The sequence below is a fragment of the Aegilops tauschii genome, chromosome 7 (genome assembly GCF_002575655.3).
Source record: "Aegilops tauschii subsp. strangulata cultivar AL8/78 chromosome 7, Aet v6.0, whole genome shotgun sequence".
Classification (NCBI taxonomy): Eukaryota; Viridiplantae; Streptophyta; class Magnoliopsida; order Poales; family Poaceae; genus Aegilops; species Aegilops tauschii.
In genome coordinates, this window is record NC_053041.3 from 609,543,106 (window position 1) to 609,557,729 (window position 14,624).

Consider the following 14,624-nt stretch of genomic DNA (forward strand, 5'->3'; position numbering starts at 1 on the left):
CAAGATCCCCTCACCCTCGGCTATAAACGCTACCTCAACCCTAACCTCTTCCAGTTTCCCCTTCCCCTCGCAGCCGCCGCCTCCTCGGATCGTCCCTGCCGGAGAGACGCCAGAGAGAGCGAGCAAACCCTAACCTCCGACGATGGTGCGCCGCCCGACCGATCTCCATGCCTTCCCTCGCTTGGTTCTTCTTTCGATTTGTTCACGGTTCGTGATTCTTCTTGTGTGGTGGTGGTGGTGCAGGTGCTGCAGAACGACATCGACCTCCTGAACCCGCCGGCGGAGCTCGAGAAGCTCAAGCACAAGAAGAAGCGCCTCGTCCAGTCCCCCAACTCCTTCTTCATGGTAAATGAATCCCCCTTCCCCTGTAAAATCTCCTCCTTTTCGGCACCATTCTCAGCGGTGTTTGTTTAGGCTGTTCCCTAGTTAGATGACGCCGGTATCAGATCAGATCCCATCCTATTCAAACGCGATTCCGCTGGATGTGCGCCGTGATTTTTCATCCGATTTGGAATTTTGCTTCGGTTGGCTGTTGTTGTAGCTGAGTGATTGTGCCTGTTTCCACGGGTTTGTGGTAGATTACGCGGCTGATCGTGATTATCTTTGATGCATGCGTTGTTAGTTCTATCAAACATATATACCCTTGCAGGTATGTCAACCTGTATTGCCACATGTTCTAGGTATGCGAAAATCTCTATGCTAGCACCAATGTCTGATTGAACACTATAGTGCTGTTCTGAACTGAGTTGTTTCTGTGGATACATCGAATCATATTTCTACTGGACCTTCACGTGTTACTTAGTGCTGCCACGTTCCTTTTATATAATTTAAGCTGCTGATTGTCTTGTATATATCATAGCACTAATGGTTAAAATGTGGCCGCAATAGGGTCAGTGCATTCGTTATGCTTAAGTTTGGCATTTTTTTTCTCTGTTTGGATTATAGTTGTTCTAATGGTCAAGTGTTATCTGTTGCAGGACGTTAAGTGCCAGGGCTGCTTCAACATGTAATTTTTCTTCCACCTTTTGTGTTCTTTGCAAATAAATACTTCACTACGTTCATTTGCTACTGGATTAGCATTAGATGTTCTTTTGCTAACATCACATTGCCATGATGCTTTTAAAACGTTCTTGCTATTTTTGTAAGTGAGCTGGTAAGGTGAGTGGGCTGCCAAGTAAAAGTGCATAGTGTATTCTACTGCTTTGTGTTTTGTACTCCCTCCGTCCCATAACATAAGAGCGTTTTTTACACTAGTGTAGTGTAAAAAATGCTCTTATGTTATGGGACGGAGGGAGTACTTTAGTACTGCTTTCTGTGACCGCATATGCTTTATAGGTTAATAAAAAGGATGCAAGCTGCACTTTTTCAAACATATAATTTTGTGTGTTTGTTGGTTCTGCATTTACTTGAGTTATATGCTGCTGTACACCCCAGTTGCATTACCTGCCTTGTAACACGCTAGTTGAAACATAATTTATTTAATAAATCACTGCTTACTTACTGCTGTAATTGTTCCACAATTGTATCATGAATTATCACTGTCCTGTGCTATTTTAAGCTATTTTAAAGAATTTTACTATGCAATACATTTATACATCACATATCATTCATTTCTCATCATTTATCATCTCATTTGGACCATGATTTACTTTTTTTTTATGTTTGTATAGTGCATAATTTACTTTTTTATGATTGATTGCTGACCACTTTTTGCTGTGATTGCAGCACTATTGTGTTCAGTATGGCCCTTTTTTTATGGTTGATTACTGAATTTCTCTTTTCTGTGATTGCAGCACTACTGTGTTCAGCCACTCCCAGACTGTCGTGGTGTGCCCAGGCTGCCAAACAGTGCTCTGCCAGCCAACGGGTGGCAAGGCCAGGCTAACCGAGGGTTGCTCCTTCCGCCGCAAGGGCGACTAAACCTCCGAAGTCTATCTGAAAAAGCAAGCCGTTGTTGAACTTTGAGTTTTTCCAGGGTGTTAGTCTGAAGATTTTGCAATGTCTGGCAAATTGAACCCATCTTTGGTAATGTGATATCTAGCTTGAGTAGTATTATGATGACCACTGTACTATGTTCCGTTTGGGTTGTGAGATCAGACTAGTAGTACCTGCCTGGCAATATGGTTGTCTTTGATGAATTGTTATTCCTTCGGATGTTGCTTGCCGTCCTTGGTATATGACTTTTGAAATGTTTATTGCTTGAATTTGCTGTGTGTTACATTATTTGTTGCACCTGCACCTGATGCCTCCCCAGGCTGCCTTGCTACTGCTTGCCGTCTTCTTTACGAATAATCAATCTGATGCCTTTGTCGTCGACCATCCAACGGTATGCTCTTCTGCGGACACAGATATTGTATGCCCAAATGTTGTGTGTGCATTTGAATGAAATTGAACAAACCGGATGAATTTTATGCAAACTGGACTGAATTTGCAATATCCATACTCATTATTCGACCTTGGACATGGATACAGGATGGTAGTTTGCCATTCAACCGTATAACTATCGCTAGCATTTTGTATGAAAATTGACCACACGAGATGAATTTCATGCAAGGCGAATGAATTTAATGCAAATTGGACCTAATTCATGTTACATAATTACATTAAAATTGGACAAATTCAGCTTAAATTTTATAAGAGAAGTAGAAAAAACCACGCTAGTGACAATGTATGCATGCTCGCTCTGCTAGTTGCCTACTGCTCGTGGCAAAGCCACTGGCTTCCTTTGCTGCCACTTGGCCGCGAACCCCTCCTCGGTGTGCCCGCCCCTCTTGCCCTTGCTGACAATGAGGGCCGCGGCACGCACTGACTCGGCCACACCAATCTTTGCAAGTTGCTCGTTGAGGTGGCCCCGCGCCGCGCAAATGTCTCTGCGGTGGCCCTGGGCTGGTCTAGGGCCCAGGCCTCCGCGCGGGTCCGTGAGGAAGTCCTGTGTCGTGCATTGCACCGCTCCTCCGATGCTGCATGGAGTCGCCGCGACAGCCGAGGTAATGCAGGAGCCATCGGCGCCGCGTCAGCCGAGGTAATGCAGGAGCCATCGGCGCGCATTCGCGAGCGCATGGGAGGCTCCTTAACAGCGACCGGCCGTCGACGGGCGGTGATGGCCTCCAAGAGTTGCGCTTGGACGGCGGAACCGGGGTGTAAGTTATGACAATGCCGACACGAGGTGGATCACCTGATTGTACGTCCTGGATGTAAAACCACCCCTCCTTCCACTTCTTGTTCGTCCATGCAAACTACCCTTCTAGGCACCCAGATCAAAATTGCTTGCATATGCACACACACACGCACGCAAGTTTAGTTCGTGCTGGTTTGGAGTTTGACGTGGAAGTATTTTCTCCAAAGACAGGCTCGATGACCAGGAAACACTCATAGAAATCGATGAAACAAGCGATGTGTAGAACGAAGTTGGGGTGAGATGATGTATTTGGAGGCCTTAAAAGTAGAGGAGGCAGCGGAAGAATGGATGGGTTAGATAGCTTAAGCCACGGAGGAGAAAGAGGGTGAAGTTAAGCCGCTCGTACGCCTCCGACTTGGGCATGGGCTATCCTGCGAGGCCTCCATCTGGTAGATCGATTACCGAGGAGTGAGGACTAGGGGCTTGTTTGGTTCTAGGACTTGCATTGTCACACTTTTTTGCCAAGCTTATCTAAGGTTAATTCATCAAAATAAGAGCCACAAGTTGGCAAGCCTAAGGGAATCTTGCCACACTTTTTGTGGGTATGCCATGGGGGGCCCTAGTATGGCTTGACTAAGGTGTGGTTTGAACCAAACACTCACCTAAGTTGGTCAAACTCGTCTTACCTTAGATGTGGCAACCTTTGGTAAAGTTAGTCACAAACCAAACAGCCCCTAGGTGTTGCAGTATGGTCTTAGCGGTGTTGGAGGGCATCCACTTGCCCTTGGGCAGTGATGGATTCTTCAACTTGCTGTCGGCTGAGCTCTTCACAACGACGGGGGCCTTGCCGCCCTTTATCGGATGGTGCTGGGCTACCTCGGGCACGCATGATCCGTGGAGCGTGAATTGGAGCAGCAACATAGCAGTGGCAATGGCAGCAAGAAGCGTGAGAAAGAAGAAGGCAGAGGAAAGGAATGTGTAAGAGCCCTCCCCTCGGCTCCTTCTCTGTCTTATATGCAGACGGGAGGAAGAACGACAACATCAAATCGTTCCCACATGACAACCCATCTCTTTGTATCTCCACTAACGCCGCTTAAAGCACTCGGGAAAAGCGGGATTGCCGTTAATATCGCCGTCATCGAGGAGCACACCACTGAGTTGATGGGACGTGGCCTGAGTGGGGTCCCTACCCACTGCCGCACTCATGTTGATCTGTGGTCAGGCCTGACATGTGGTTTGGTTAGACCAACTGAGGACTCTGACCCGTTGCTGAGACAAGGACTGGGTGCACAAAATTGATAATGTTGCACGGGAAATCGACTCGCGAAGGCCGACCTGGCGGGGCGGTTCGCCACTCAGGCCGGCTTACTTCATCAACAATTCAAAGACCGCATGAAGCCTCTCTCAATGGTAGCATGGCGCGCAGGTCGACCTTATCGGGAAGGCGGCAAGACTTCACTTTTAGGGGAGTTTCAAAGAACCAGTTCCGACCTCAGCAAGCATGTAGAAGTAGGACGTTCGAGATGAACATCAACCATGAAGCATCCAAGTTCAAACACCGGTTCATGGGCTACTGACGGTGTTACAGCTCGAGGGTGTCTCACCTCTCTGGGTATCAGCCCAAGTAGGTCGTCCCGAGGCCCCCTAGGCTGGTTTCCGCCCTGGGCCATCATGCCAGCTCAGATGCTCTGTAGGAGCCTGGGAATTGGGGAAGCCTGGTCAAGACAAGGAAGCCAGATCCATGGAGGAGTCCTCTTCACCGAGGTAACCGACTAGGATCATGTAACCCTAGGAGCCCCGGTATCTTATATAAGCCGGGGCCGGGCTAGTTGATAGATAACATACAATCCCTCGATTATATATTGTACTTTGTGCACCCCCTATCGCAAATACAACACGAGCATGAGTAAATCTGGTCTCCTGTTCCTCCTCGGATCTAATCACCTCCTCAGGATCAGCAAAATCTACTCCGACACAAACCGTTGTTCAAGGCGGCGTGTCTGCGGTTGGAGCGGGTAGCCAGCGAGATTTTTACCCAACATGGATGGCTGCATAATCTTCGGATCGGTCCACACCCTCTCTTGACATAGGAATAGTGTCAGTCACATAGGACATTGTTGCTATCAATATGCCGTTCTGTTTTTTTTTAACTTTTTTTTTGTCGAATATGTTGTTGGCCATGTGTGCATTCTAGTCGGATGTTGCTCAATGTGTTTGTATCAACTGGATGCGTGTTTTTAGTTAATAAAAGCACCTTTTATAGAAAAGAAAACACATGCCAATCTATCCATGTTACTGCACGGATCACACCGCTAGTTACCAGTCTAAGTCCAAAGCAACCCATGCGTGGAGTTCATTGGCCTTGCAGGTATCCGCAACCGTGTGAGGCACCCAAATTTGACCTCAAACACTGGTTGGTTAGTCATCGTCGAAACCGAGAAGGGATGCGACACACATTAACCCTGATCCGACCGCTAATTAACCTGACAAGGCGGGCTGCCCGGCTGAGCAGCCAGCTAATAATGGACCATCAAGGGATTATCCACATGCAGCTCGGCTTGGTTAATCACGATAGGCACGTAGACCGACTTCTAGTACGTGCTCCACGAACCGCTCCGAGACAGCGAATGATCAGTATAGTTATGCCATGATGCTATTGGTGGCATGTCCTCGCATACAAATTTTGATCGAAAATACCAGTTAGTTATTCCCTTCATTTCAAAATAGATGACTCAACTTTGTATTAGTTAGTATAATAGTCAGAACTCAGAAGGATGTGAGGCATTAACTAATCCCTCCTCCGTCCGCTAACCAGCCTGCTAAATAACCTGACAAGACGGCTGTCAAACAATGATACACCATCGACAGGCACGCAGACAGACTACTTCCATTAGTACTCACTCCACCTCGACAAACCACTCGGTGACAGACAGCGAATGATCAGCATGCTACTCTTTGTACTCCTTTGTATTAATTACAGTACTTCCTCCGTCTAGGTGTATTAGGCTGCTACCAATGCATGGGTGCTTAGATGAGGTGCTAAGCATATTAAATAGCTTAGCAGCTATACTCCCCAATGCATAGGGTGCTTAGCTTATGGTAGCTAAGCTTGCTTCATTTAATGATTTAGCAACTAAAACTCTTCATGTATTGGTTGATTTCCTTCATTTAAATGTTTTGCCTAGGTTCACGTGCTTAGCACTGTTTCTTCCTAGGGTCACCACACCCATCTCTCTCCTCTTAAATAACTTGTCACATCAGATTTTTTGCCTAAGTGGAAGGCTTAGCACCTGTACAAGGTGGAGCATTGGGAGGGGCCTTAGTCATCTAAGGAGGTGCATCGCAACCTAAGCGTGTAGAGATTGGGCTAAGAGGAGAACTGAACCGCACATGAAGCCAATCACATTGCTCTTTTTTCAACTGAAAACATCCTATTAATTGGGGAGATTAAAGCCCTGTTGGTTCGGCTGATGCATGCAGCCCATGGTCGCTTCAAATCCCAATCAGCACACCACGCAAATGGCATGCATTGGCCGCTGTAATTAAAAGATGGGTCTAAGTACTACACATGCAACTAGTATTACTAGTGCTTGGCGCCTTAGCGTTTTGGGAAATTTTTATTTTCGTTAGATGCCCAATACACCGGGACGGAGGGAGTACTCGTTCCTAATTAAACTCACCCACGGACACAAGGACTGATACTGGTCCTAATCGAGCACTCCACTAATAATGGATTTTCTGTATCTGTGGCACAAAGACATTGGCCGCGCCGCGGTTCCTCCCCCATACGCTCCGGCCGGCCGCGTGCGGGCAGCAGCAAGCTAGCAAAGTATATTTGCATCGTATACCCCTGTCACCGTCAGCATTTATGCGTACGCGTACAAAAAATTGTAGCACCACAAGGAGGTTTGATTTTGTGGCCTTTATACGCACGTACAAATCCACTTCAGAGGAGTCACAGTCATGCACACACACGGTCACGCATGAGCGTGCATGCATGCATGCATGTGAGGCCGGCCGTGGATGGAATCGGGGGGTCGACTGGGCATGGCCGACCGGACGAATGAACGCCGGAGACGCACGCACGTGGGGCCTGTACCACGTACGTAGTATAGATCCCGTCTTGTTCAGTCCATTCCACGCTGGATCGATCCATCGTATAGCAAGATCAAAGCTAAGCACGCAAGCTGATCGTTCAATGATTGGTACTATCAGTTAGCATATGCATATGGTAGGATCGGCGACGTTGAGATGCCGTAGCATGGTAGGATCGGCGACCCGCTACGTGTGTTGGCGTCCGGGTCATCAGTCGTGCAGTCGACGGGCCGGCCATTGATGAGGCCGGCGGCCATGCATGCATGCAAGTGGGTTGACCTGGGACTGGGAGCATAAACGTTGTTTCAGTTGGGGGATTGGCGGGTGGGGCGCGGGCGATGATCATTCACTCACGGGCGACGACTCGGCTATCAGTGGAATTGAATTCGCACACGGGGTTCCTCCTCCTGCCGCCGGTGGGCGGACGGCGACCTGCTTCCCCTCGATCGTCGATCTGTCGTCCAGCGCCGAGACCCATTTCTGGAAGCGCTCGACCGGCCGGCTCGTCGGCCTTGACGCAATACGGACAGGGGTTGCGAGAGATGCAAATGCAATGCACACACGTACTATACGTAATTAATGGCGGAAAGAAAGAGGCTGGTTTGGTTTGTTCACTCTCATGGAGGTCGTCACGTTCCTGTAGCTGCTACCGTGTAGCAACACCGAAACCAATGAACGAAAAGAGAAAAGACCAGAGGGTGAAGGAGAGGAGAAATACTCAACCCCCAACTGCATCACGAGCATGTGTGAGTGAGATGCCAAGATATTGCGATCCGGATGGGACAAGCACGAGCAGGTCCGTGGTCGAGACAACGGGCAGGCTTTCCTTGGCATTCATTGGCCGGCTGCCCCCCTATCGGCAATGGGCATATGCATGCGTACAAGGGCGCCACGGCACGGGCCCTCTGCAAACTGCATGCATGCAGGGTATCCCCATCCGTCCTGACCGCGCACTGCAGCATGCAACAACAGTGGCCAGCCGGCTGCGATCGGTCCCTGCATGCATGAGCTGCCTGAGTGCGTGCACACCCCTTGCTGCAGAGCCGTAGTTTTTTTTTGGTGGGTGCGCGCACAGCAGAAGGCAAGAACTCTACCTGCAGAGCCATAGCTAGCTACAGTGTGCACCGTTAAAGCATCTACAACCATGCATTGCAAAAATAATAATCACAATTGGGTCGAAGTTACCAACGCTTCATGAAAAAACCATCAAAAACACATGCATTTTGGTGGGTGTTTGATGGCTTTTGCACAATTACGGTGGTTTTCTATAATTTACTCGGTTGTGCAGAACTGCAGACGGCCCGATGAGTGAACGGTTATAAAATCGCAACTTGGTTGTGCAGACGGCCCAATTAGTGAACGGTTATAAAATCACGACTCGGTTGTGCTCCTCAAACCGGACATATACGTTTGGGTTGACTGGCACCCCCATATCTAGGTCGGATATTGGGAGGCCCGGACGAGAACCGGCAGACAAGAACCATTACAAATTTCATTAAATACCCCCTCCCCGACCTAGCCGAATCAACCATTTTCACACCTCTCTCTTCTCCCCCGTCTGCGTCGGCCGTCCCCGACCTCCGTTATCACCCTAGCTCTCTCGCCACCCTAGCTCCGTCGCCGCTTTGACCCCTCAGCACCGCCACAAAACTCCTCCTCACCAGGCACACTACCCTTGAAGCCACCGCGCGCGGTACGTTTGGTTCTTCTCTTCATACACCTTGCCTTTTATGTGTTTGACAAAATGTTCGATCAGTTTTTTGGGATTCTTTAGTAGACAAAAACGATGGATTCGTCAGATGATGAGTATCAATACAAGGAGCTTGATGAAATTAATTCAAAAGGAGTTCTTCCATTCGCCGAATTTGGACGACGAAGATGCTGAGATGATGATGATGATGATCAATATCCACGAGGAAATGGAGAGGAAAGTGGAGCACATTATGAACTTCAAGAGTTTGATCAAAGGGAGGAGAGTTCTAAACTGAGATAGTGTCGGTGGCGCACGGCTGCTCTACAAGGCATGCTTTCCCCTGGACCATTATTCCCTGAAATATTTTTTCATCGACACTTCCGCATGCGCAGACCCTTGTTCTTGTGCATGGTGGAGGGATTGGAGGCACACGATCCCTACTTCAGGCTCCAACGGCATTGTTGCGGACAACTCTTGTTCTGTCCTTTGCAGAAATGCACGGCTACACTGAGGATTCTTGCAATAGGTACCGTCGCCAATGTCGTTGTTGAGATGGTCCAGATGATGGAGAGCACATGTGTTGGTGCCACTGTGCAAAAGGGAGCAAGAATCCAATTCATACTTGTTTCACAAATGTCAGTACACATTGAGGCTATGGGGCTTGGTGAAGGAATGGCTACAACTTGCAAATCCTGACACCACCGCTTGGTACTTGGAGCGCTCAACCAAAGAGTGGTGGATCAACATGTCCAAAAGCAACGTTTCGAATAGGTGTGCCATGGCCTCGCTCATTATGCTTCTAAGTTGGACCATTTGAAACGAGAGAAATGCTAAGGTCCTCTGCCACAAGTCTGCACCGCCGACAATCCTCCTTGAAGGTATAAAGAAAGAGTGGTAAATTTTGGTTTGCATGTACTTAAAATTTTGATATGAAGAGTGTGGTTTTACAGGAGGATGTCGCAGGGGCTGTTCGACGTTGTTCAGAGTAGTGTTCGGACAAGTCCGTGGCTATTTAGGAGGCCATATTTGACGAGTCCAGCCATAGATCCTTTGTAATCCACAGGGCGCAGCCACACAAATAGAGCGTCGAAACGATCTCCCATCACATTTCTTTCTGGTGTCACGGAGTTACAAACAAGCCGTCTCCTGTCGCTCTTGCGGTATTCGTACTACGTATATTACATAACACGTGACCATCCAAGGCTACATCATCAACTTATCAAGTATATCAACACACGCACGCACACCCAACGTTCCAACGGGCAGTCGGCGCGTTATTCCGGCCGCCGTGCACGTACAGTACATACAGAGGCTCGTGGCCGGCGTCACGGCGGCGAGAGGCCGTGCCTGAGCGCCGCCTTCCAGACGACGTCGATGCGGTCGACGTCGATGGCGCCCACCTCGTGGTGCTCCCACCCCTCCAGGCAGTGCACCACCCCGCCGGCGTGGCACGCGTGCACCACCCCGCGCTCCATCGTGTACTCGCAGGACCCGAGCCCCTGCACGTCCTTGGGCAGCCGCATGGCCGCCAGCTTGCCGTAGGTGCAGTCCCGCCGGAACTCGATCACCGGCGGCACCACGAACTGGTGGAAGTGCGTGCCCGCCGGCGCCCACCGCTGCTCCCTCGGCGACAGCCACTTCCCCACCAGCCACGTCTTGACGGTCTTGGCGGCGTGGTACTTGGTGACCTGCACCAGGTACTGCTGGAACTCCGCCGGCGCCTCCCTCTGGATCTTCAGGAACCGCTCCGACGACAGCGTCAGCATCTGCAACAACGCCACAATCTTCTGAATGAATCCACTGCAATCTGGTTGTACTGATCACCATTGATCAGTCTGATCATTGTTGAAACGTACCAGGACTCTGATCCTCTTCCGGCAGAGGTAGAGCGCGATGGCCCGGCCGAGCTTGGAGGTGGCGCCGGTGAGGAACACTTCCTTGACACTCCCCGGGATCTCGTTAAGTATCACGGCGGCGGTGAGCGTGTTACCATGCACCACCCTCACCCTGAGGTCGGGGTGCCGGTCGACGAAGAGCGTGCCGCCGCCGTTGAGCGCCTCGTTCTTGTTGAGCGCGGCGAGGCTGAGCACCTTGACGCCCATCCTGTCCGCCCTGAGGATGGCGAGCTCGATCTGGCGGTTGATGCCGTCCTTCATGGGCGGGATGAAGTACTGGAAGCTGTAGCGCGGGATGGTCCAGGTCTGGTGGAGCGCGCCGCGGAGGCAGTAGAAGCTGACGGTGAAGGTCTTGGAGCAGAGCACCTGGAGCACCATGAGGCAGAAGGCGATGGGCCAGAGCGGGAGCAGCACGAGGCGCGTCGTCCAGGGCTGCGAGCTGCACGCCCGGAACGCGAACGGCACGTGCATGGAGGACACCACGTCCACCACGTGCGCCAGGAACACGAAGTCCGGCACCCGGTCGTTCTTCCCTGAAAGCAAATTTCACCATGGATCCATCGGCTCAGTTATCTGTTTCACTGGTAAATTTTAACTGAAGCTTGTGATGGGGATTTGTGCCATGGTGGTTGATGTGTGTGTACCTTGGTCGACCTCCTTCTGGAGCTCCCAGGACCTGGGGTGCACGGTGCCGCCGAGGAGGTCGAAGAGCGGCATGAAGAGGCAGAAGTTGGAGTCCTTCTCCTGGTGGTGCAGGCTCAGGTACCTGCATGATGCGGATGATTAGTCACCAGTCTCATAAAGTCTGAAGCAACACATGGCATGTAAATGTAAATTTATCAGCCTTGCAGGCCTCCAAATTTGATCTCAAACCCTGGTTGGTCAGGCGTCAGAACTCGCACAGTAACCCCACTGTGCCCGCTAATTAACCTGACAAGACGGCTGCGGCACCTAATGATAGGCCATCTAGGGGCACCCAACATGCAGCTCGGTTTGGTTAATGGATCTCTGTATATCTGTATTTAGCAAGCGGCACGAGCGAGAGCGACGGCCCCGTGCCATGGCGCCTCCGGCTCCGGTATCGCCACTACAGTTGGGGTGGGCACCGGCACGGGTCGCCGTCGCCGCTCCGGGCAGCGCGGGCCGGCGCCTTTCGGGTTGGTTGGGCGGGAGCTTCCATTTACGCCCATGCCCACGCTATCAACTACTGGCCCTACACATGGCCCTGCTCCCTCGCCACTTCACCAGTGACTGCTACTGCTACTGCTAGCCGCAAGCACTTCTGGGCATTGACGCCCCACCATCAACCTCCTCAGGGCTTACAAGAATCATCATACTTACTATCATCGTGATGCCGATGACAGTTATTATTTTTTGTCCGTATCTAACTAAACATGGTTGATTGGCACCGATTCCAGAAAATGACCCACGTCAAGTTGATTATTACGGTGGGCAATTACTGCACAAATTCTCTGACAATAAAAGATGAGAGGCACTCACGTTGGGGTGTAGATGAGGTATCGGAGGAGCGGGAAGGCCTGGAAGGCCCTGTGGGAGATGACCTCCACGTTGCTGTACCCCATGCACCGGAGGTAGTCGAAGGCGAAGATGTGGCCGTAGACCAGGCTCACTGACCCAGCGCCGACCAGGAAGGCCCCGGCGAGCGGCGCCGCCATCGCCAGCGTCAGGACCAGGCTCTCCAGCGGCGTGCCGTACGCAGCTGCAGTTACAGCAGGAGAACACCGCCATTATTGCAAGGGAATTGCCGGAGTCAGGGTGCTGTTGCCGCGCTACTTCAAGGTGTGTACGTACAGGTGAGGGGCTGGGTGACCGGGGACGAGTGGTGCTTGGAGTGGTACCGGCTGAAGAGCGGGCCCCGGTGGAGCGCCCGGTGGGCCCACCGGAACCCGGGCTCCGAGACGGCGACGTGCAGCAGCAGCGCCACCGCCCACCCCCGCGGGTCCCAGGCCCGGAGCTCGCTCATCGCCGGGAACAGCGGGCTGCTGATCGCCATGGCCCCCAGCAGCGTCTGCATGATCACCATGTTATCCCTGCGCAACCAAGACAGTAAAAACGTCAGCCGAAATTACTCTATCAGTGTCCCAGTGTCTCGTGTCCTACAGCGAGCTCCAAAATAATTGGAGAAAGCGATGTCTCTGGCCCCGGCCATCACGCGATTTGAATGCGTCTGGGCAGTTGCTTGCCTCGCCGCGGCTCATCTCATGCCGAGAGGGGTGCTGGCTGTGCTGCTCCCGCTTCGGCCGTCGACCAACAGACACCCAAATCGGGATTCAATTACTGCGGCATTTACTGCCGAGTGCCGTGCGTGCCCTCGAAGAGCGCCGCGGGCGGGCGTGCGTGCTAGCACGTGGTCACCACCGGCCAGAGCTGACTGAAGCTCATCAAGCCGGAAAGGAACGGCGCAGGCGAGATCCCTCTTCTCTTCTCCATGGTTACGGTACGGAGGTTAAATCACGTAGGATAGGAGACGAGACCAACTTGGCCAAATCGAACCAATCCGGAGCGGATGTCGAGGCAATCCGCAAGCTGTGCAGGTGATTAATGGTCTGTGCAGCTCGCAGCTACTACTGCTCCGTACAGTGCGTGGCGTGAACGCGAACAGTGAAGTCAAACTGCGTAGGTAGGTAGGTAGGAAAAAGCCGGCGGCCGGCCATGGCCATTGGTGGAGCGAGCGAGCGTGCGCGCATGCGCGAGCGGCAGTAGGTGAGCAGGAGTCGTAAGCACGCACCAGTCCCACTCGGCGTCGATCTGGTGGAAGTCGACGCCGTCCGGGACGACGCGGCGGCGGCGGGTGAAGAAGAGCATGTTGGCGTAGGAGAACCAGAGCTGGTGGATGAGCGACCGGAGCGCCAGCAGGAGCAGCAGGTGGAGGCACCACGAGTCCGTCGGCGCGCCGCCCTGCTCCCGCCACTCCTGCGCCACCTTCGCCACCAGCGGCCCGTACAGCACGTACTGCAAGATCCATCGACAGAGGCAGAGAGTAAGATCAACACGTGTGTCTACATGTCTCGAAGCAATGGCGAATAAGAAAGAAGAGTGCTTGCCTTGTATGCGCCTAGGCCTGCCCACGGCCAGGAGGACAGAGGAGCGCCCATGGCCGCCGCAGCCGGCCGGAGACGAGGAGGATGGAGAGGGAGAGACTTTTTTCAGTGGCGGGATTGTGTCTCGCCTGCTCTCTCCTCCTACGCAACCGTGTTTTGCTCTGGGGTCTGATACCCGCCGGCGTCTCGCTACTTATAAAGCCCACGAGAGGGCCGGAGGAGGAGAAGAATTCAACGACAGCCTTCCCATTTCGTGTTGGTAATACTCTCGACGCGTTGGTGGTTACTGGTTAGCCAGCCAGCCATGCTGGGGGTGGTGGTGGTGCTTTCGCGCCTTAAAAACGGCAGTGCCCACAGTAAAGTGACTGTGGCCGTGCCGTGCCCATGAGCATGTCCGTCCAGGAGCGCCTTCCCCCGGCCGGTAGCCAGTCCAGGCCGGTGGATCCCAGGCAGAAATAGACCTACGTTACGTACGTACGCGCCGGGTCCTGTGAACGCCCATGCTTTTGGGCAAATGACTCGTCCAAAAGTCCCGATGTACAATAAAGTGCTAGCTCAAAGGACTTAACTACAGCTCATACGATTACATGAATCGGATCTGGGTCAGGTATATGATTAGAGACTCCAAAGTCTTGCGAAGAGTTGGACACTGGCTTCGATCGTGCTAGCTACTGCACCGGCCGTACCCGTATGCATGCACTTTCGCGTGCCTGGTAGCAATAGCAAAAATATCTCACAGTCACAGGCAACCTAATCAATTG

The 14,624-nt window shown here is 51.9% G+C and overlaps 2 protein-coding genes across 2 annotated transcripts; one reads left to right on the plus strand and one right to left on the minus strand.

The window, feature by feature from the left end:
- On the plus strand, nt 1–2,204 carry LOC109785791 (small ribosomal subunit protein eS27). The gene is made up of 4 exons (XM_020344379.3): nt 1–145; nt 244–345; nt 978–1,006; nt 1,794–2,204. Exons 1-4 carry the CDS (start codon nt 143–145, stop codon nt 1,918–1,920), a joined length of 261 nt encoding a protein of 86 aa, XP_020199968.1. The 5' UTR covers nt 1–142; the 3' UTR covers nt 1,921–2,204.
- A 7,781-nt stretch (nt 2,205–9,985) lies between these two features.
- LOC109785792 (very-long-chain aldehyde decarbonylase GL1-3) lies at nt 9,986–14,157 on the minus strand. Its single transcript, XM_020344380.3, has 7 exons — nt 13,867–14,157; nt 13,551–13,774; nt 12,614–12,852; nt 12,302–12,521; nt 11,446–11,567; nt 10,763–11,334; nt 9,986–10,672 (listed from the first exon to the last, which is right to left on the minus strand). Exons 1-7 carry the CDS (start codon nt 13,915–13,917, stop codon nt 10,232–10,234), a joined length of 1,869 nt encoding a protein of 622 aa, XP_020199969.1. The 5' UTR covers nt 13,918–14,157; the 3' UTR covers nt 9,986–10,231.
- Between the last annotated feature and the right edge of the window lie 467 nt (nt 14,158–14,624).